Below are 21,511 nucleotides of genomic sequence, written 5' to 3' on the forward strand. Positions count from 1 at the left end.
TTAAAACCTGATGCCTGTTCAAACTCAAATCAAGACTACATACATGTTTAAAGCCACAGGTCGTTATCAGGTGACTCCTTTGCAGTGGCTCCTTGTAGCTTTAAAGAAAATTGTTAAAATAAAGATTTTTTGTTTTTCTTACACAGGGTACTGATGATTAAAGACATCGACACTAAATAAAATCATGGGTTAACATTTGAAACCAAATTAAACTAAATATGCATCACATCTGTCAATAAAGCTTTGAATTTTTTTTTTTAGATTTTTAATTTTTTTTTACATTTTTTAAATAAAAAAAATTGAAATTTATAAAAGAAATCAAACTTTTTTAAAATTCTTAACTTTTTGCTAATGATTTGATTTTTTTTGCAAAATTTTTATATTTTTTGCAAATTTATTAAATTTCGCAAATTTTTAAAATTTCATTTTGGGGAATTTTTTTCACACGTTAAAATTTTTTTTTTTTTAATTTTGCAAAATTTGTCATTTTAAATTTGGCAAAAATTTTGCAAGCAATCGATATTTTATAAATTTTGGAAGTTTAAGAAATGCATAATATTACACTTTTTTTAATATCTGAAATGTATCTAATATTAAAAAACAAGACATCACATGTACAATTTTATAAATACAAAATTTTGAAATTTATAAAAAAAGTCAAACTTTTTAAAATGTCTTAAATTTTTGCTAATTATTTAAATTCTTTTTTGTTTTTTGCTAAATTTTTCTCTTTTTTGCAAATTCATAAAGATGTGGCAAATTTTTAAAATTTCATAATGTGGGAGATTATGTGTGGGTTTTTTGAATATTTTTAACAGGTTTGAAATTTCATTTTTTTGTATTTTGCAAAATTTGATATTTTAAATTTTGCAAAAATTTTGCAACAAATTGAAATTTCAGTTTTGCAAATTTAATAAATGAATAATATTGCACATTTGTTTTACTATTGCACATTATATATGTTTTAATATCTGCAAATTTATGAAATATAAAAAAACAAGACATCACATGTACAGTTTGATAAACACAAAAAACGTCTAGTTTCGATAATTTTTCACGAGTCTTACCATGTTTACAATATTTTATTTTTTTTGTCTTTGTTTTGAAGATACAGTAGAGTTGTGGCTCCTGAATGACTTTAATCCAGGTGAGCTGAGGCTAAACGTCTCTAATGAAAGTTAAGGTTACAGACCCCTGCACTAGACTACACGTCCCGCATTTGGCGGGTTGGCGGGTGTTAATGTCAAGCCCTGAACACATCCGATACCAAGCAACTTCTGAATGACTGAGAATTTGCTTGTGTATTTGTTGGGGAAGAGCGGGGAGCTCGATGAGTGAATTACACTTTGGGGGAGGAAGAAATGAGAATACGGCGAGACAACTCCAGGTCCATGAAAAAACACAAGGTTTGAAACCTCTGTACACTTCAGGGAGATTATCTAAATAATGAAAAATGAGTTGTTGTTTTTTTTTAAGAAAAAGTAAAAATTAATGGAGTTTAAGGAGTCTGAGAAGTGTTTTCCATCAGTTTTGCGTCCGTCTTCCTGCGTGTGTCCGTTGGACCCTGCCTCTGCTCCACATGGCAGACCTCCATCAATCCATCACTAGTAATCTGTAATCTACTGAAGGTTTGGCCTAAATTCCCCAGGGAGCCTGATTTCCTCGTCCTGGAGGGCTCAGCTGGCCCTGGGGGAAAGCTGCGGGCTCTCCTGAGCCAGCTGGCAGAGCTCTGGAGACGACCAGCCAAGGTCTGGGGTCCAGTCACTGAGACAGCTACTGGACTGCTTCATTCACAAACCATGGTGTGTGTGTTTTTATGGGCGGTGTGTGTGTGTGTGTTAACAGGGAAATGGGGAGTTGTCAGAGCGGGTAGTGAAGGTTGGTGAAGGATTGTGTGTGAATGCTGATTTTAAGGAGCTAATACCATCATATTCGTTATTGACATTAAAAATATCCGTCCCTTTAAATCGTGTGTTGGTTGAACTTATTTACCTGTCCTTGCCGTTCTGGATGCCCTGTCCCAATGTGGCTCTCTCAGTAAGAGGAGAGTTTCGACTGCGCCCTGTGCCAGTGGACAGGATGCTATTCTGTAGAGAGAGAGGAAGAAAACAAGACTGATGTTAAACCTATAAACCTATAAATACTATATTGTTGTATGCTGACTGCTAGCATGTCAATGCTGTTTCCCTTTGTACATTAGCGTAGCGCTCTGCTTTCATATCAAAGCTCCTGATGAACAAAAAGAATATAAAAACTTCAAATAGTGCATGGAGTCTGCAGACAATAAAATGTATAAAATCCAGATGAAAAATGAGAAGTTGTTTTGAATTTATAAATTGTACATGTGATAACTTAGTTTTTTATTTATTTATTTATTTTTTAATTTAAATTATATTCAAAAAACGGTGAACTTTCAAACAATGTGCAAAAATGTTGACAATTTGCAAAACTTTAAAAAAATTCTTAAATTTAAAAAACTTGCAAAAAAAATGCAAAAATATCAAAATATTCTCAAAGTTGATAAATTTGCAATCAATTCAAAAAAATTCTAAAGTTTTCAAAACTCGCAAAAAACATTAAAAAAATTTCAGAAATGTAAAAAATTTGCAAACAATTCAAAAATTTTCTAAAGTTTAATAAATTTTCAGAAGTTTCAAAAAATTGCAAAAATATCAAAAAACTTCAGAAATTAAAAAAAATGCAAAAATTTTCATAATTTAAAAAATTTAGATTTTTTTTTTTTAAATGCAGAAATGTTTAAAAATTACAGCATTTTACTCAATTTAGAAATTTAATTTTTTTTTTAAAAAAAATCTGAATTTTTGAAAGGATACTTGATTTTTTATACAAGAAATAGAAATAGGAATCTCTTGTAATAGAGGTTTTAGAGGGCTCTTTGGGAGATCTCTTGTTGCCCCATTTTTGCCTTCTGCTTTAAAAAAAAGTTCAAACACATTAAGAGGTATATACACATGATTAAACTTACTTTAAAGTATGATTAACCTGAAGTTCTAAACTTTAAAAACGAAAGTAAGTCTTCTAGCTCAGGCTAGCTCTGGTAAATTACTATCAAAGCTCCAAACAAATAAAAACACGTTTTACATTTTAAAGCCTTTGTTGCACTAGACACCTGGAGGATTCTCTGTAAATCATTAACAGAAACTTACGGCAACTCCAGCAAACATTGTATTTATTTAATCTCTGCTATTATAACACCGTCTACTGTCACTTTCTGTTGTTTCTTTCAGTAACAGGATGCCCAAGCAACTTCTCGCCAGTGCAGAAGTGACCTGTGCATAAGGCCCTTTAAAGACTTTTATAGTGAGCATTAAGGGGAGACTGTTAGTATTTTAATCAATTTTACTCAATTTTGACGATGTTGAATTAAAGCTTGTTGATGAAAAGGTTAAAACTGTCGTGTGGGCAGTGTTTGAGCTCACAGTGGAAGGGGTGGCGCTCTTCTTGCGGTCAGAGGAGACCAGAGGGCTTGCTGGCACCTTGGTAGTGGAGCTGCCTGACGAACCTTTCCTCCCAGAATCCTCCACTGAAGACCTGTTGTCTGCTTGACCCCCCCTCTTGGAGTAGGAGGAGCCTACAGAAAAAAAATAAAGTTTGCATCAGAAAGTTGTTTCCCTCTCCTCCTTTTCTCTCTGTGGATGGAGGCCTGAGTCTTGGAGCTGTCACTGGAAACAGGAACAAATAACTCTGCCATCTGCTGGCACAATGTGATCACTCTACAGCTCCTACGGCTCAACCTGTGTCCCTCTTCTTCTTTCAAACCCATCATCACCACCCCACACATCAATCTCACCCTGGTCATTGGCTCTGCGGTTCTGAGGCTTCTGGTTGGATGACACGCTGCGTTGTACCTTCACATAAAAAAAGATAAGTAAAACATTTATTAACTATTCTTTAAGTCTGAAACATCCAAAGCAGATTTCCAGAGTGATTCAGTAAATACGCTCAGTGCAGTCAGTGTGCTTCGTTCCCTGGCGGGAGTTTGAGGATCTCAATATGTGGGAGTATTAGCAGAAGAGAGATTATGTGTTCTCATTGTACCTTGTGAGGCGGGGAGGGAGCATTTATGTTGCTTACATCACTTCCTGGCCGGGGTTTGATGCCGCCTTCATCCAGCTAAGAGAGAAAAACAGAAAATCAGCGTATGAGTGAATCAAACAGAGACGCAGTTTTTCTTCAGGTGGTGTTTGAGTAAAACGAAAGGATTGTTAACATTTACAGTTTTTGACTTGAGCTGTTTGGATTCACATCAGTGCTGCTCCATGTGAGAGCGCTCTGAAACACTAATAATAACCGGCATGGCACGGCGTGCAGGCGTGTAGGTGTTGGAAAGAAACTGTATACCTCAGAGTTCCTATAGTCCAGTAGCAGATAAGCAGCCATCACATCGTTGTACTTCTGGTTCACAAGCGAGTCCTGGATCTCCTCCAGAGAGAAGCCCATCTGCAACATGACGTCTGCAGACACAGAGCAGGGTTTAACGACGAGCACGATTCACCTTTAGAAAAACTATCTATAGACTAAATTCTTCTTATTGTGTGTGATAAGCTGTATGTCTTCTGTTTCAGGCCTATTATAACCATAAATGTGTTATTTTTTCAATAAAACACCAGTTTAAGCATCTTTTAACTTAAAACACAAGGCATGACAATATATATATATATATATATATATATATATACACACATATATATATATATATTTATATATATATATATATATATATATATATAATATAAATATATTTTCAAAAGGTTATGAAAAAGGATTAGTCACTGAAAAATAATTAAATAAATAAATAAAATAAAATTAATAAATAAAAATGTACTTTTTTTTACTATTTTTTCTGAGGGAAAAAAGGTCAAACATTTTTTTTAAACCTCAGAATTCCAAGAAAAAAGTCAAAATTCAGAAAAAATTGCAATAACAGAAAATTTTGAGTTTTTTTTTCAGTGGCCCTAATCCTCTTCTGTAAAATGCAAATAAAATAAAACGTAATTTTCAGCTTCTTTTATCTTAAAACACAGGGCAGGACAACCATAAAACTTCCAAACAAAAAATACTAGAAGCAACAAAACAGGCAAAAAAAAAAAAAATCTGTTTTCTCATCAGAAGTTTTGGTGTATGACTCCGAAATAGGAACTAAACTGTCAGAGTTAACCAAAAATTTATTTATATATTTTTAAAAAATGTTAAGGAAGAGAATAAGGATCACTGAAAAAAAAATATCTTTTTTTCAAAAATGTCCATTTTTTAAACAATTTTTTTCTGAGAAAAAAAAAGTCAATTAAAGTCAAAATTCTGTTTTGTTTTTTTTTCTCTGAATTCTTTTTCAATCTCAGAATTACAAGAAAAAAGTCAGAATTCAGGAAAAATTTTAGTGGCTTTAATCCACTTCTGTTAAATGTAAATACATAAGTTAACCATATGCTTGTGAAAGATGTTTGGTGCTTCCAGCCCAGCGTGGCTCCAAATCTCGAGCCAGACTCTTCTCCTCTGTTTTTCTCAAGTGGTGAATGAATTACCAAACTCTATATGATCCACAGAGTCCCTTTCTACTTTAAGAGATGTCTGAAGACTCATCTCAGGGAACACTTAGGCCTTTTAAATTTCACACAAACCCACAGTTTGGAATGAACAAATGCTGAGGATCAAAGGGAAAAGCAGGTGTCATGTTTGCTCTAAAACCTCAACCCTTCCACGGAAACGTATCAATTTTGAATAATTTTGAGGTCTAAATTATAAAAAAAAAAAAAAAAAAAACTAAACTAAATTTTGCTATTGTACAGATGTTAAAAGTTTATTAGCTTATAGCTGACCCAATGACTCACCTAGACCCCAAAATTTGTAGAAAATATAGAATAAGGCCTATGATTAAGAAAATAATACGGTTTATCACTTTAAATTTTCCTTTCATTCAGTAGAACGGTTTGAGGTAATCCAATCACAGCTTACTGATTACATTTCAGGCTGCCTCTTTGACAGCTGACCTGGAAGTTAGCTGTAGAGGCTAAAGCTGCCTCTTTTACTGTGTAGGAAATCAAATGGGACTGACCACGAAACAAACAAATGTCACAATCACACACCTAAACTTATGTACAGAGTAAGCTAATCTCCATTTAAATCTTATTTATTCAGTCGTTTGTGTTTGTGGGATCTACCTGTCCTCCTGGGGTCCTTATAGTCTGGCTGGGGTTCGATGTAGGGTTTGAGTTCCTCCTCTTCATAGCCTACATTCATCCAACGGTCTCTCATTATCTGCTGCTGGTACCAAGCCACGCACAGATAGGAGATGAGAAATCAAAGAAGAAGAGGGAAGAAGAGGATGAGGTTTACAGTACAGGGTATATATCTCCAAGACAAGTTGGCAACAAGAGAAAAAGCTGAATCAGAATCTGTGATCCATACAGGCTGTTTTTATTTCAGCTGGTTGAGGAGGCAGAAGGTGGTATATTTTATGCTCAATATGCAGACGAAGCTTGCTTTAAAGCTAACAGACTTAATTCAAACAGCCTCCAGCAGATTAAAGTCAGGCTAAAAACAGTGGAACAAACTAAACTGGAATGTCCGTGTCTGACAGCTGCTCTGGGAAGCAGAGCGAGTGTACACCAACTGGAGGGGAGGTGTAAATGAAACACCCAGACTGTCAGTGTCTGGTTAAGGCATTTAACAAATACAAGGGCCTCCAACCGGCGGCCCTGCAAATTTATGAAATTTCTTTTTTTTTTTTTCTTTATTTTGGATTTTTCAAAAATATTAATTTTCTATTAAATTTTTGCAAAGTTAAGTAATTTTTGCTATTTTTTTTTTATTCCAATATATTTTCATTTTTTATTTTATAATAATTATTATTATTATTTTTATTTTACAAAGTTTTAACTTAAAAAAAAAACATTTTTTTATTTCACTTTTTATAATTTTTATTTCTTTGTTTTTGCAAACTGTGTAAATTTCAATATTTTTTGCAATCTTTTGGGTTTTTTTTTAATTCCAATATATTTTTATTTTTTATCTATTTTTTTATAAAATTTTATTTATTTTATTTTTTATTTTTTAAAAATTTTTGACTTTTTTAAAAAATATTTTTTTATTTCATTTTTTTTATTTTTATTTCTTTATTTTTTGCAAACTGTGTAAATTTCAATAGTTTTGCAAATTTTTTAAAACCTTAAAATGTTTTAAAATTTCTGTTAATTCATAAAAAAAATATATATAATAATTTAAGCCACTACATGTAAAATTGCATAAATAAAAAAATCTTCTTTTGATATTAATTTACTAGATTTTAGTGATGAATAGTATTTAATACATTTATTTGTCTGTATTGTGAAGATAAAGTAGATTTTGTGGCTCTAGAATGACTTTAATCCAGGTGAGCTGAGGCTAAACAGCTCCTTTGAAAGTAAAGGTTTAAGACCGTAACTAGAGATTTTTATTCAAGTTTAAAATTGAAAAGAGATCTGAAAAACTCAAACTCTAAATAAGAGGTAACTCATCTCCATGTTACAGATCATTCTCACTTTCCTTCCAGTTATAACTTCAGACTAAAACTAATAAACACACATGTATCTTAACTCATAAACTCTCTAGAGAGCAATTCACAGGTCAGCCACAAATTCACACACAGCTGTAAGCAGAGGAACACAGCGCAGGACAGTATGCACTGAATACATCACAGGATTAGGCAGTGTGTAGTCAGCCCTGTAATCTGCATTTATCAGGTTTAAAAGCTTTATAAATGAGGTTTAATAGGAGAATAAAATATGTGTGTGTGAGGATGTCTCAGTGCAGAGCTGCGTACCTCAAGGCTGCCTCTTTTGGAGGGGTTAAGGATGAGGAACTTTTTTAGCAGGTTCTCGCAGTCTGTCGACATGTAGAAGGGAATCCTGTATTTACCACGCAGCACGCGTTCTCTCAGTTCCTGAGAAAAGAAAGAAAGAAAGGAGTGTTGAACAATGCTTCTTCAAACAAAGAGTCAAAAGAACAAAGAGATAAGAGTTGATTTCTGAGGAAACATTCAAGCCTTGGATTCGGGGAAACTATTTTTATTTTATAGAATCATTTTGCAGCCAACATTACCACAGACACATTAATTAACATGAATAAAACTTATCTTACACAAAACCTGCTTCCTGTTGTCACTGTCAAAAATGCTGGATTCAGGAAGAACTCAACCCTAACGAAAGCTGATCAGCTGTTTGAGTCTTTATCTTTAACTAGGAAACCAAACCTGTCCGTAATTTAAAGATGCTATGAGGAGGTTTAATCTGTTTTAACTGGACTGCAGCGCCACCTTCTGGCCTGGAGTCTCCACACACTGTCGTAAAGATGTGACTTTAAGCAAGATGTGCGTTTGTTTTGAAATTTTCTTTGTTTAAGTCAACTTTTTACCGGGTACAACGAAACGAGGTAAGGTATTTATCAGCACAGTTACGTAGCGCTGTTGTTTGAAACGTGACAACAAGCAGACATAAGTTTGTGCTGTACGTCAGTGGCTGGCTATATGTAGTGCTATCGGCATATCTGTAGGCTAACGTGCCAACAAGCTATCAGTTCATAAAGTAGTTTAGTAGCAGTCCATATGTAGAGCTTCTGACAGCTCGATGCTTTGAGACGTGTCTGTAAAGTGTAATGTTAGCTACACCTTGTTAGCTACAACCTACCAATCTGAGCTAACGTAACCTCACTCTTCATTTTATTGATAGACTCTCAAGTTTGAACAGACCACTGCAGAATAACTGCTGACCGTGGGTTGGAATCAACATTAGCACAAACAGCTTAGCCCTGTGTTAGCCTTTAGCTTGTGCTCTACTTCTCTCCTGTTTACCTTTCTTCTACAACCACTACAAAATTAATCACAGAAATAGTTTGTAGCAGAGAAAAACACAGGTCTCTCTTCTCTTTTCAATCCAGTGATGCTCAACAGGATCGGGAAGCTACAAAGTAGCATTTTTGAAATCACCTATGTTGGTGCTGATGGTCTTATTTTGAAGTGTGGATTATGACCAGGCAGACATCTAGAAAGGAGACTTTTACAAGACCACTTTCAAACTCCTCGCAGCCTCTATAATTTATTTATTTATTTTTTTTTGATAATGATTAATATGCTTATAAGCTAACATCTGCTAACAAAATGAGTCATGTGGGTAAGAAAGCTTTAAAATGCCTGTTGCATCACTTCACTCAGCTCAGCTTAAGGACAAAGTTTTTAGGTCAGTTTTCCCTTTTTACATATTTACTCGCTGAAGTTTGTGCTTTGAAAAACATAGGAACAGAAATTAGCATGACAAATACGATAACCACCCACAGAAGAAGGAATCTGCTTTTATAATCCACATACAGCTCAGCACACCCACACACCAGGCTCCCGTCCTCCCCTCACCTTGAGGTTCTGTCCATCGAAGGGCAGCGAGCCACTGACCAGTGTATAAAGGATCACCCCCAGGCTCCAGACGTCCACCTCGGGCCCGTCGTACTTCTTGCCCTGAAAGAGCTCTGGGGCAGCGTAGGGCGGGGAGCCGCAGAACGTGTCCAGTTTGTTCCCCAGAGTGAACTCGTTACTGAAGCCGAAATCTGCGATCTTGATGTTCATGTCTGCATCGAGGAGCAGGTTCTCTGCCTGGAGACGGACACAGGGAAGAAAACCACGGTTAACATAATCACGGGCAGAAGTTTTCAAGGGTATCTGTTTGTGCCTTACTTTGGTTATTTTACTATTAAAATCTTTTTCAGCTTTCTCTTCCTCTTATTTGGTGACACAGTTGAACCAGCGTGCTATCAGTTAGTTTCCTGGTTATTATGGTAGAGTTGTTTGACCAGTCTCTGAAGCTGCTGAGGAAGAAAAAGAGGTTTTCAGAGTAAAGGCTGGAGGCCTGCACGTAGCGCACATGGAACCAAGTGAGCGGCTCAGTTTATTCCTGTGTGTTTGTATCCCTAAGCCTACAGTCGACAGCCAGCCTGTGAGAAAGGAGGCTGGGGTTGCCTAGCAACAGGTGAGCGCTCCTTTTCACTTGTACTGAATACTCCACCACTTCTGTGTACTTGCATTAGCGTTCGTGCACCTTCGTGTCTATGTGTGTGTGTGTGCATTAATTATAACACTGACTATCTCTTGGATTTAGTCTCAGAAATAATGAACACTGACTAAAAATATCTCGCTCAAATATCATTTATGATCTAGAACAACACTATGTAGCAAGTCGTACAAAGGCTTTAAAATGTAAGCGTTTTTATTTGTTTGAAGCTAATTTGCTAACAGCAGCTAGCCCAGGGGTCTGCAACCTTTACTTTCATAAGAGCCGTTAAGCCTCAGCTCACCTGGATTAAAGTCATTCAGGAGCCACAAAATCTACTTTATCTTCAAAACAAAGACGAAAAAATGAAAAATTGTAAACATAGTAAAACTCGTAAAAAATCATCGAAACCAGAAGTTCTTTGTGTTTATAAATTGTACATGTGATTTCTTGTGTTTTTTATTGTTAATAAATGTGCGGATATAAAAAAAAAACAAAATAAATGTGTAATATCACACATTTCTTAAATTTGCAAAATTTGCAAAAATTTATGAAATTTTGCCAAATTTGGCAAAATTAAAAAAAGGTATCTAAAACGTGAAAAAAAATTAAAAAGTTCCCCAAATTATGAAATTTTAAAAAATTTGCAAAATTGTCTGAATTTGCAAAAAAAGAAAAATTTTGCAAAAATGGAATTAAAAAAATTGGCAAAATTCAAGAAATTCAAAACATTTTGATTTTTTTTTACAATTTAATTTAAATTAAATTTGATTTAAAAAAGGTTTAAAAAAATTAAAAATTAAAAAAAAAAATTAAAAATGTCAAAACATTTCAAGCTTTATTGACAGATGTGATGCATATTTTGTTATGTTAGCGGTTAGCATACATCATTAACTTCACTTCCCAGCAAAATAGCAACTTTCATCACTGAATACACAAACAAGTGTAATGAGAGTCATTTTTTAATCCATTCAACATGTTTTACAGCTCTAAATCTACCAAAAAATGAAATAGAGCACTTTTTATTTCCAAATCATCCATATTTTCTTTTGCTGTGTGCAACTTGCTAGAGTTAAATATGTGATTTGATGTTACAGTCCAGAGTGATTAATATTGAAAATGTCTTTGACCTTGATTCAGGCATTTAAAATACTTATCCAAAAGCCAAAAGCAAACATAAGCTGGAAAAACAACTCTGAGATGAAAAGCGCCTCTATGGTAATCATCGTAATGTCTTATCCACAGGTCTGCTGCTCGCACATTAAGAGGATTTACAACTCTGTACAATACCATGAACCAAAATGACCCCAAAGCTTTCGACCTGTTTGTGAGAAGCTGGTGTTGGGTTGAGAAAACTCCTGGTGACAATAAAAGAAACGAGTAAGGACCCAAAAAGCTACAGAGAAGTTGTTTTGCATTAGACTGTGAAGGTGTACCAAGTTTGTGTTAATGCTGTATTAAACCTCTGGATTCTGTGTTCCTGTGTGTGTGAGATTTCATGTGAAAAAGATGAATCCTGTGTAGATTAATGTAGACGAAGAGTGGGTAAAGCAGAAAGAGCGATCTCACCTTGAGGTCTCTGTGTACTATACACTTTTGGTGGCAATACTGCACTGCTGACACAATCTGAAGAGGGAGTGACGGGAAAAGAGAGACAAAAACAAGAAAGATGAAGCAAAAAGAGAAGCATAAATTCACAGGGTAGAATTACTAACAGTTTTACTTCATGTTTATTACATGTTTGGATACATTTTACTTAAAGATACTGTGAGGAGGATCTGTTTTATTGGACTGCCAACTTTAACAGCATTAAAAACATATTTACAGCTTGGGTCTCAAACGTTGATTTCACTATCAGCACACACTGTACGGTGAGTGATTGTTTTCTAACTCGATGGTTTAAAAGTTATCAGGATTGTTTGATTGTCCAATCAGAGGCACAGCTCAGGTCACGTGACTGTCGGGCGCCCTGTAGCTGTTTATAAGGAAGCTCATATCAAACATGGCTGCGTCCACAGATAGGCTTCATTTCATGGTATCAGGAACAGACGGGTGATGTTGCGAAGGCTACGTCTATATTTTATACAATCTATGAATACAACGTGATGAGGTAAGGTATTTATCAGCAATGCTAGGTAGCGCTGTTGTTTAAAACATGACAACAAGCAAATATAAGTTTGTACCGTACATCAGCTATATGTAGTGCTATCGGGCGCCCAATGCTTACATGTATCTGTAGGCTAACAAGGGGTTGTCATATGTCCCGTTTCTTTCAAGCAGTCTGGTTTAGTGTGATACTATAGCAGCGCCACACAGTGTACCCCGCAAATTGATCCAACCAAGAAGAACCGAGACACAGTAACAAAGAGCAACGATGGAAGACATGCAGCATTTCGTCCTCTCTGTGATTGGCATGTTGCTCTTTGATACAAACAACAATCACACTTTGTTTCAGAGAAGTCTGTGTGCCACCAGGAGAAATGCAGCCTCTATTGCACGGAAAGTGACGATTCTTTCGACCAATCTGCTGTGTTGTAGCTCCACCTTCTGAGAGCGGATCGGTTCAGTCTGGCACCCATACGGAAGGGTGCCAAAAAGTGGGACGGCTCGTCTCGGTTATTTGGGGATCTGTCCCTGGATTAGTCAGTGGAAACGCCACAAAAGACGAATCGAACCAGTCTGCTTGGTGGAAACGCGGCTCAAGTTAAAACCAGCACCTTAAACTGAATTCTGTAGCTTAATGGCAGCCTGTGTAGGGATGTCAGGACTGGGGTAATATGAGACTGTTAAGAAGTTTTAGTTAGAAGCCTAGCAGCTGCGTTCTGAACAAGTTGGAGTTGATCAAGAGATGTTTTGTTGAGACGTAGAAAATGTGAGTTACAGTAATCCAGCTGTGGTGATACAAAGGCATGAATTATCATTTCCATTCCCAATAATGTAAAATAGGACTCAGTTTGAGATGTTTCTTAGATAAAGCAAATATGGGTCAAGGCCAGGATGTGTTTATCAAAGTGCATGCCCTGTAGGGGTGTAAATCACCAGTTTCATGACGATACGATACGATATCGATTCTTTGGACAACGATACGATATTTGCCGATATCACAAAGTCTGTCACGGTACGATACGATACGATACGATTCAGGGGCCTTCGATCGATTTAAGACGATATAATGTCCTCACTGAACACAATCAGCAACATTTCACCTGAGGCAAGAAAGAAATACAAAAAAAATTTGATAGTTTTATTACTGAAATGTGGAATGATGTGCTGACCTTTGGGTATGACAGTTTGTAGAGGATTATAGCCATCTGTTTGATCTAATTATGTTTTCACATTTAAGCTGGTTAAATTCAGGTAAGGTGCTTTTTTGCCCCCACAATTACCTTACGAGTCTTACTGTTATACTGTAATATTTGATTATAATATCAAGTAATGATGCAACACTATAATTAAAAATTACTGATTACATAAACTTTATTATTGACCTCCAACATTTGACCATTTTCTATCAAAACAAAAATTTGAAGCTTTGATTTTAATTAAACCCAAACATTTCTATTGTTCAAAATTAGAAATATCAACTTAACTAACTTAACATTGATAGTTTTTTTTTTTCACTGTGATGCCTGATAACCACAGTTTGTATGTCAGTGTGATCAGACTTTGTTTCACTGTGTAATAGTCGATGTGGAGGAGGAATGACACTAAGCTCTCGCCGTTTTACTTTTTAACTTTATGAAATTTCATGAATCAGTGGCTACAAAATCAAATTATGAGATAACTCACTGCATCGTGTGATGATGCACTCCTGTCGTCTGTGCAGCCTGCATCCTCTAAAGTCAGGTCGACCGTATCTTACCCGGATACAGGAGAGCTATTTTATGATTGGCCGATATGTCTGGCTCCCTTTTAGCTCTGTGATGCTAACAGCGTCTTGCTACACGTTCGCCTACAGCGGTGTGACTCGGTGGGCGATAAACAGCACATTTTACAGCAGGAGAAATATCAGGCGTGGCGTGTCAGAGAGTGGAAAAGTTCAAATGTGTGTCTCATACGCTGAGTGCGTGAGGCTTGAGAGAAAACTTCAGAACGACTCGCGGAACGGACATGCGTGTCTGGTCGGGATTTCAAAATAAGGGCGTACTTCAAAGACCACGATGATGATCGATGTTTAGACTTTCCATCGATGTGATTGGATCATTGCTTAACCAATCGATGTATCGATGTATATCGATGGATCATTACACCCCTAATGTCCTGCTCAAAGAAAACACCAAGATCTACGACTAAAGTAGTTCAGTAGCCAACCATATCCAGTGCTAGCTAGCACCAGCAAGAAAAAGACAGATCTCCATTACCAAATAACCTATATTGGTGGTGTTGATCTTATTTTAAATTGTGGATTACGATTGGGAACGTATATCTAGAAGGGAGACTTTTTCAAGATCACTCAGAAACTCCTCACAGCCCCTTTAAGGACAAGGTTAAAGTTTCAAACAAAGCATGTCAAACCGTGTCTTTTAACAATGAATTAGAAAAAGAAATAGGCTGCACACAGACCACACTCAAAGTCTGAAACAGCTCAACAAAAGTACTCGTATCTGCGCTCAGACTAACCTGTCTGAATTTGGCACGGGCTTCTTTCTCCTTCATCCTTCCATGGGCCACCAAGTAATCAAAGACCTCTCCTGGAACAGCAGAGGAAGGAAAACAGATTCAGTGTTTTTGTTGGACTTTTGTTTCCTTAAAGTGAGCAATTTGGTGAAAGGGATAATTAGACAGACTGCATCTAAACTCCAAAAACATTCAGATTTTAAACTTAGTAAAAACCTGTACCCTACATTTGTGGTTTCTGAAGATTTTAGGAAGATATGTTCAGTCAACAACAACTCTTAACTATTAAAAAATAAAACAAGTAGTGAAGAAAGCACATCTGTGAACAACATTAGACCGAATGACCTCGAAAAATGCTTAAGCCAACTAAGCTTCTTTCTTTCTTTGAAAACTACCTGATTCTTTCCAACAGAGTGCAAGCCTCAGGGGGGGTGATTTCACAGAGACACGCACTTACCTCCACTCGCGTACTCCATTACCAGGTACAAAGTCTTCTCTGTCTCAATCACCTCAAAGAGCTTGACTGGAGGGAAGGAAAGAGAAGACAGTGAAGGATTGTGGGACAAAAAGGGGTCAGGAAAGTAAGATTTCAGGCATAAAAAGAAAGTGCAGCAAGAGTGGAAGTAAAAGCAACGAGGAAGTAAAATATGACCGTGATTAGGCTTGAACACAGGACCCAGGGGTGGTTATTAAATCTAGTTCCCTCTGGGTGACGTCTAATCTAACACTTTGGTGTGACTCACCTATGTTGGGATGGTTCAACATCTTCATGATTCTCACCTCCCGGAAGAGCTGCCAAAGAAACACAGGTCATAGTCAGTAGGTATTCATTCATACTTACTTCCTGCCTCGAAAATGTGGCAAATTACTTGATGAGAACAAAAAAGGCATAATGGTTAGAGATAGACCGCTATGGTTTTTCAAGGCCAATACTGATACCAGCTATGGGTGGTCAAGGAGGCCAATAACCCGTATTTGGAGTTGATATTCATTCGCAGTAAAGGTGAAAATATTGTGATCAAAATTTTGAATGATACAAACTTTTCTACAGTAAATCAAGTTTTCCAAAAAATGGCTCACAGAGTGATAGCTGCAGGCAGAGAGGCGCATCCGCATCAGAGCCAAAATAAGCCAGTTATAACTGATTTCTGATTGGCCGCTGGATTTAAAAAAAAAATGCGGATGCTGATTTGACTCAAAATGCCAAAAACTGGCACCGACCAATAATCGATCTATCCCTTATCGTGGTGCACAAGGATTCAAGAAGAGCCAGTAGTTGGCTAAATGCTAAGTCTGGGAGGATGAGTAAGGAAGTCATTTTTCTACATGGGAAATCTGTAGATATGGTCAAATAATCCTTAAGGCCCATTTCTTCATCAGATCCACTTTGGATGGACGGATGAACTCGGCATTAAAGTGATCCTCCGGGATGGAACAAGTTGGGTCCTATCACAAGGTTTAGGGCAGAAATTACCCCTACAGCAGTGTTTTTGTGCAGCAGAAGCCCAGAGCGCTCGCACCAAACACCCCCTCCCTGCTCCTCTGCAGGTTTCCTCTGCACTCAGACGGAGCCATATTTTACTTGACCAAAAACACGAATAAACGGACTCCCACCAAAAAAATCTGATATCGGTCTGCCCTAATTTCTGCCCTAAACCCTATTTTTAGTTTGTTTTTTAATATTTGAGTCCTTGAACTTTATGGATCTGGATCTGGGGAATGGGTGGGTTTTGGTCTGGGTTTTACGTTGGTTTTTATTTTAATTTATTTAATTTATTTTGTATTATTTGTGAGATTTACTTAATTTAATTTACCTTATTTATACACTTTAATATTTTCCTTATATGTTTTCTCGGTAGTTTATACATTTGTACCACCTCGACAGTTATTGTAGATGATTATACCTTTAATCTGTATTCCGGTTATGATTACAATGTCTGTATCTTTACCTACTGCACTTTTTATTTACATTTGTAAGTTTTTTACAACTTGGATTCTATTTTTGTATTGTGCATAAATATATTTGTATGTATAATGCCGAGAGGCAGAAATATAAAGCAAATAAAAATTTGATCACAAAAAAAAATATTTGAGTCCTTCTTTTTAGTCTTTGTTTATAAGCCAGGTTGGGAAAAAGTTAAAATATCAGATCCCCTGAATAAAAAAACCTAAAATCTGACTCATTCATGATGTGCATTCTTTATGAAAATATGTTCCTGATTAAGTCTGTAGTACTCCTCATCATCATACAACTATTTCACATGGTCTGGTGTTAAAAAAGCAAACGAAAACTCACAAAAAATCAGAAATATCAAAGAATCACAGAGTACCGCCTACACGTAAAGGCAAAACTCTGGCAAACACAGATACAGGAAGAGGTTTGTGAAGACGTGACCATCCTACTATATAAATAAGATAAATAATAGACCAGATCTATAAGAGAGGTGTGCCTCTAATCTGGTTCAGTGAGACGAGTCCTTTTCAGATCTGGATCATTTCTCGGGCACACATCACACACTTTGAAAATTGCTTTCCAAGGGTCTTACTACATTTATATACATCCACACTGCAGACATGTTATCAATATAATTCAGGCAAGAGTGTGCTGACTGCAGGTTTAGCATGTTTCATCACAACATACTGTTGTTGCAGTGTTTTTTTCAGTGATGAAAGTCCATCGGCTGAAAACTGAAAATTCCGTTTCCGGTCATTTTTGGCAGCTGGTGCATCCCTTTTTAATATCATATATTCTTGGTTAGATGTACATACTGTCTTTTGTGCTTATATTCAATTTCTATTGTGACACTTGTGCTTATATTTTGTACTCCCATTCAAATCGTGTATCTTACATTTTTTACTTTCTATATGTTTAACACTTTTTGGAACGGGAGTATTTGTAACAAAAAAGCACTTTCCCCTCGTGGATCAATAAAGTATTTCAGATTCTGGTCGCTGGGAGAGCCCAGACCATTCTGACTCTTGTGTACATGACTTTGCATTGAGAAGTTTCTTGACACTCACCATCAGGGCGTGTGTGTGTGTGTGTGTGTGTGTAAGCATTTCAAACTGGATTGATGTGTTGGCTCGGTTGTATCTTTGCTAAGTGTTAACATTTCCTCGCCATACGCTCCGTGTTCCTGCGTTTCTCACAGAAGTGGAAGCGTACGTCTGCCGGTACGTGTGTTTTAAGCGTGTGTGTGTGTTGAGTGAGCGAGCGTACATGGTTAGGGTGCGTGTGAGTGGACAGACCCCACCCTGCCACCATCAAAAGAAGTAATTGCAGCTTGTTTCCTGTAATTAAAACTCACTGAAAACTAGACCACTTCAGATAGACGGCGAAAAAAGAGACAGAACGGGAGGGAGGAAGAGAGACTCGGAGAGACGAAGAAGTGAGACAGACAGAAAGAGAAGAGACTCATGAAAACTCTCTTTTGAAAGGAAACATATCGTCACCCTATTTTTAAAAAATGGCCAAAGTCATTTCTTCAAGTTTTGGGGATAACACAAAAAATTGACTTTACTTTACAGAGCATATGATTTTTATTAATAATTTCAACCATAAAGGCATTATGTGTCAATCATGTAACATTAAAGAATAAAGTGACTTAGGCAACTTTAAATCTGGCTCAAACTCCCCTTTTCTTCTATCGTGCAAACTCAAAACTGAAATTACCCTGAGTTAAAATTAGTCAGGAGGCAGTCCCTTTTTTGTCTCTTTTTCATCACTTTCTATGGTTCATTTGCTGGATATTTTCACTACTTTTTCTCCTGTGTTTGTCTGGAGATCCTACATGTAACCATGGCTGCATTGTTTACATGTGAACTCAGCTGTTAGCAGCCTGTCGCATGTCAATGCTAACTGGTGCTAGGCCTGATGTTTCCCACAAGGTGAGGAGAAGGAGGTGAGGACGACGTGCTGGTTCTCAGGTGTGAGCTAAGAAGTGACGACATGGACCTGTCCTTCCATCCATCGCTATTGGGAACGTAAGATCTATCTCCAATAAGATGGACGAGCTAGCTGTGCTAACCCAGCAACAGAGGGAATACCAGAAGGCAGAGTAGCATCATGCTATTCACAGACATGGCTAATGGAGCTAACACCAGACACCATTTCTTGTTTGGTTACAGAAATAAGTGGGCTAGCCAGGAATAGGTGGCTAGCTAGAAGTAGTAAATCTGTAGTGAACTTAAATTTTCAAAATCTCCCTTTATTTTCAAACTTATTTTCCTTGTCCACTCTTCTCAGGTAGTTTTGGTGTTTACATAGTTATAGAAAACAGTATCATTTGGGTCTTGAAAGATTGTTCAAGATGCTCTGAAAAGGCCGGCAGCTAATGAGTAAATATCAGCCCACTTTTTACACAATGGCCAATGCCGATATTGATACTGATAAATTGTGGATCCCCAACTATAACTTGTAAAATTTAGACTAAATTACAACACAAAATTATACCCTAGCCTTTACGATAGTGAACCTAATCACTCACCAGTAGAAACTGATCCAAGAATCATGTTTACAGCTTCTTCTGCACTTAAGTTTCGATTTCTTCTTGAAGCAGCCGCCATCACGAAAGCTTGATTAATTACCCAAGTCACACATTTTATCCTAAATGATCCAAAATCTAGACTTTGGCTAGAAATTAAATGGCCTCTTGACATAGGCCATTTTCCTATAGGGCATAAAGAGCATGATGCTTTTAGCTAAAAACTTAAGTGTTTACACCAGAGATGGCCAGCATTATCAAGAAATTATTAAAGCCAAAAACTCGTCATCATCAAAAAATGACTTAGGCCGTTATTTTGATAGGGTAACGATATGTAATATAATAAGAATATACTTAGATACGTGTAATAAGAAGAGACAGACAGACAGAGACAGATAACGAGGACCAACCTTCTGCAAACTGGAGGAATTGAGCTGTGTCTTATCAATGATCTTTACGGCCACCTGAAAGCAAAACGAAAACAATTTGACTTTATTTTGTTGTTGCACGTCTTTGCACACAATCAGCCTCAGTCTATAACCACAGCACAAACATGCACACACACACACACACACACACACACTTTCTTTTCTGAGACACTGCACATACAAGTGAACGTCTGAATCTCGTGGCATAAAGTGATAAACCCACAGCTGCAGCACGGGACGGTTGCATAATGGGTCAGTGTAAAGTTAAGGACGTACACACAGCGGTGGAACAAGAAAGATGGAGAACTAACGGAATAATAAAAATAGATAATCAGACAGATGGAAGAAGAAAGAAGACAAAGAGTTGTCTCTTGACGAGGACATGAAAGAGGAAGGTTAACTTTTCACTCCCGTTCACGTCTTTCACTGTGAACTAACTCCTTCCTTTCCTCCACTCCTCTTTCTGGTTGTGCTTGTCTGACTCTTCCATGCCCTCTGACTCTCCCTTGTTTTCTTTGTGTATATGAGCTGTGCGTGTGTGTGTGTGTGTGTGTGTGTGTGTGTGCACCAGCAAGTCACATGGAGTGTTATCAGGGTGTCAGGCACAGAGCTGTCACACATTGACAGAGCCCGCCCACCCTTCTCCAGCTCTCACACACACACACACACACACACACACACACACAGAGGGAGAGTTTACTGGTCCTCAGACAAACTGCAGGGGCAGGTTTTTCCTTAAAGGGACAGTCCGCTACATTACGTCACATCTGAATTCACAGTGAACCAGAGATATTTAGGCTTCTGTTGAAGCTGACGACGGTGATTTTAATCTGCTGGAGCAGATGTAGCGTCTCCAAAGCCGTGGAAGCCCAGGATCAGACCAGACCCACTGTGACACAGCATGAACCCTCCCCTACTCTCATCAACTCGGATTAATGTTTAGACATCAGACGACACTTACAGCTCTATCATTTGTAGTTTGACTAAAAGGAAAAACTTGTTTCTTTCTGTATGTTGTTTTGACAACACTAGGGGGATGGTTTCAAAAAAGTCTGAAACTTCTGAGTTTAAAGTTTTCAGGCTCGAAGATGAACCACAAGGCAGAGGAAAAGGTTTGAGATTAATGCGTGTGTGCGTACGCGCTTACCTCTTTTCCAGTGAGGACGTGTCGTGCCAGTTTGACCTTGGCAAAGTTGCCTTTGCCGATGGTTTTTAGCAACCGATAGTTACCAATGTGTGGTTGGTCGTCTGATGTGGTCGTAGCTACAGAGTTCCGACATCGGGGCATGCTGGAGCGAGATGACTTGGACTCCTGCGGAGAGAGGCAACAGGAGAACATGACGTCAGGGAAAACAGTGACAGACACCGATAGTTTCTGTTCCTTTAGCGTTCAGGATTATTTAGTGAGATGCACGTTTGTCTTCAGGAGTCTTGAGTGCCACTCAACCGTCCAGGTGATAACGAGAAACAAAAATCAGTAAAACAGTAGATACCTAATCAACATGACTGTCTTTGAAGAGACAACAGGCTCATTCATCAAGCACTGAGGTCAGACTGAACACGATGAATCAGAAAAATCTGGTTCAAACTCAAAATCTTCACAACAAAGTGACAGACATCATTACGTTAGACATGTTTTACAAATTAATGTTGATTTAAAATGTTTATGTGCACTATACATTTACATATTAGGGACAACTTTTTTAAGACTGATACCAGTACGAGTACTCCCTCAAGTAGGGATGGGTACAGAATTAGGTTCTTTTATAGGTACCGACCGAATTCTGTCAAAAGTACCAGGTACCTATTCAGGTAAAATCAAAAGGTCCCATGTTTAGGTACCTAAATGCATCCTTGTCACTGTGAGGGAGAGGAAGAGTAGGTGATTTTCCATGCTGGACATGGACACAGCATTGCAAGTTCATGTTATTGAAGAATAAATGTGTTTTCA

General features: G+C 37.3%; 1 protein-coding gene across 7 annotated transcripts in view; it reads right to left on the reverse strand.

Moving 5' to 3' along the window:
- The window catches only part of mark2b (MAP/microtubule affinity-regulating kinase 2b), a 70,626-nt gene that overhangs the window by 25,633 nt on the left and 23,482 nt on the right, over nt 1-21,511 (reverse strand). For 4 of the 7 annotated variants that reach the window (XM_074662056.1, XM_074662055.1, XM_074662054.1 and 1 more), the window contains exons 2-15: nt 20,708-20,872; nt 19,543-19,596; nt 15,392-15,440; nt 15,106-15,171; nt 14,652-14,722; nt 11,601-11,657; nt 9,401-9,637; nt 7,820-7,939; nt 6,180-6,282; nt 4,363-4,475; nt 4,060-4,134; nt 3,812-3,869; nt 3,441-3,592; nt 1,993-2,087 (exon numbers count right to left, since the gene is read on the reverse strand). In XM_074662056.1, coding sequence (XP_074518157.1) covers nt 1,993-2,087; nt 3,441-3,592; nt 3,812-3,869; nt 4,060-4,134; nt 4,363-4,475; nt 6,180-6,282; nt 7,820-7,939; nt 9,401-9,637; nt 11,601-11,657; nt 14,652-14,722; nt 15,106-15,171; nt 15,392-15,440; nt 19,543-19,596; nt 20,708-20,872 — 1,415 coding nt within the window. The remainder of the gene's footprint in view (nt 1-1,992; nt 2,088-3,440; nt 3,593-3,811; nt 3,870-4,059; nt 4,135-4,362; nt 4,476-6,179; nt 6,283-7,819; nt 7,940-9,400; nt 9,638-11,600; nt 11,658-14,651; nt 14,723-15,105; nt 15,172-15,391; nt 15,441-19,542; nt 19,597-20,707; nt 20,873-21,511) is intronic. The other 3 variants (XM_074662057.1, XM_074662052.1, XM_074662053.1) reach the window with 2 other exon arrangements.

This window comes from Halichoeres trimaculatus, unplaced genomic scaffold, assembly GCF_033239565.1.
Source record: "Halichoeres trimaculatus isolate MK-OKI-2021-1 unplaced genomic scaffold, fHalTri1.1 fHalTri1_scaffold_22, whole genome shotgun sequence".
In the NCBI taxonomy this organism is placed as follows: domain Eukaryota; kingdom Metazoa; phylum Chordata; class Actinopteri; order Labriformes; family Labridae; genus Halichoeres; species Halichoeres trimaculatus.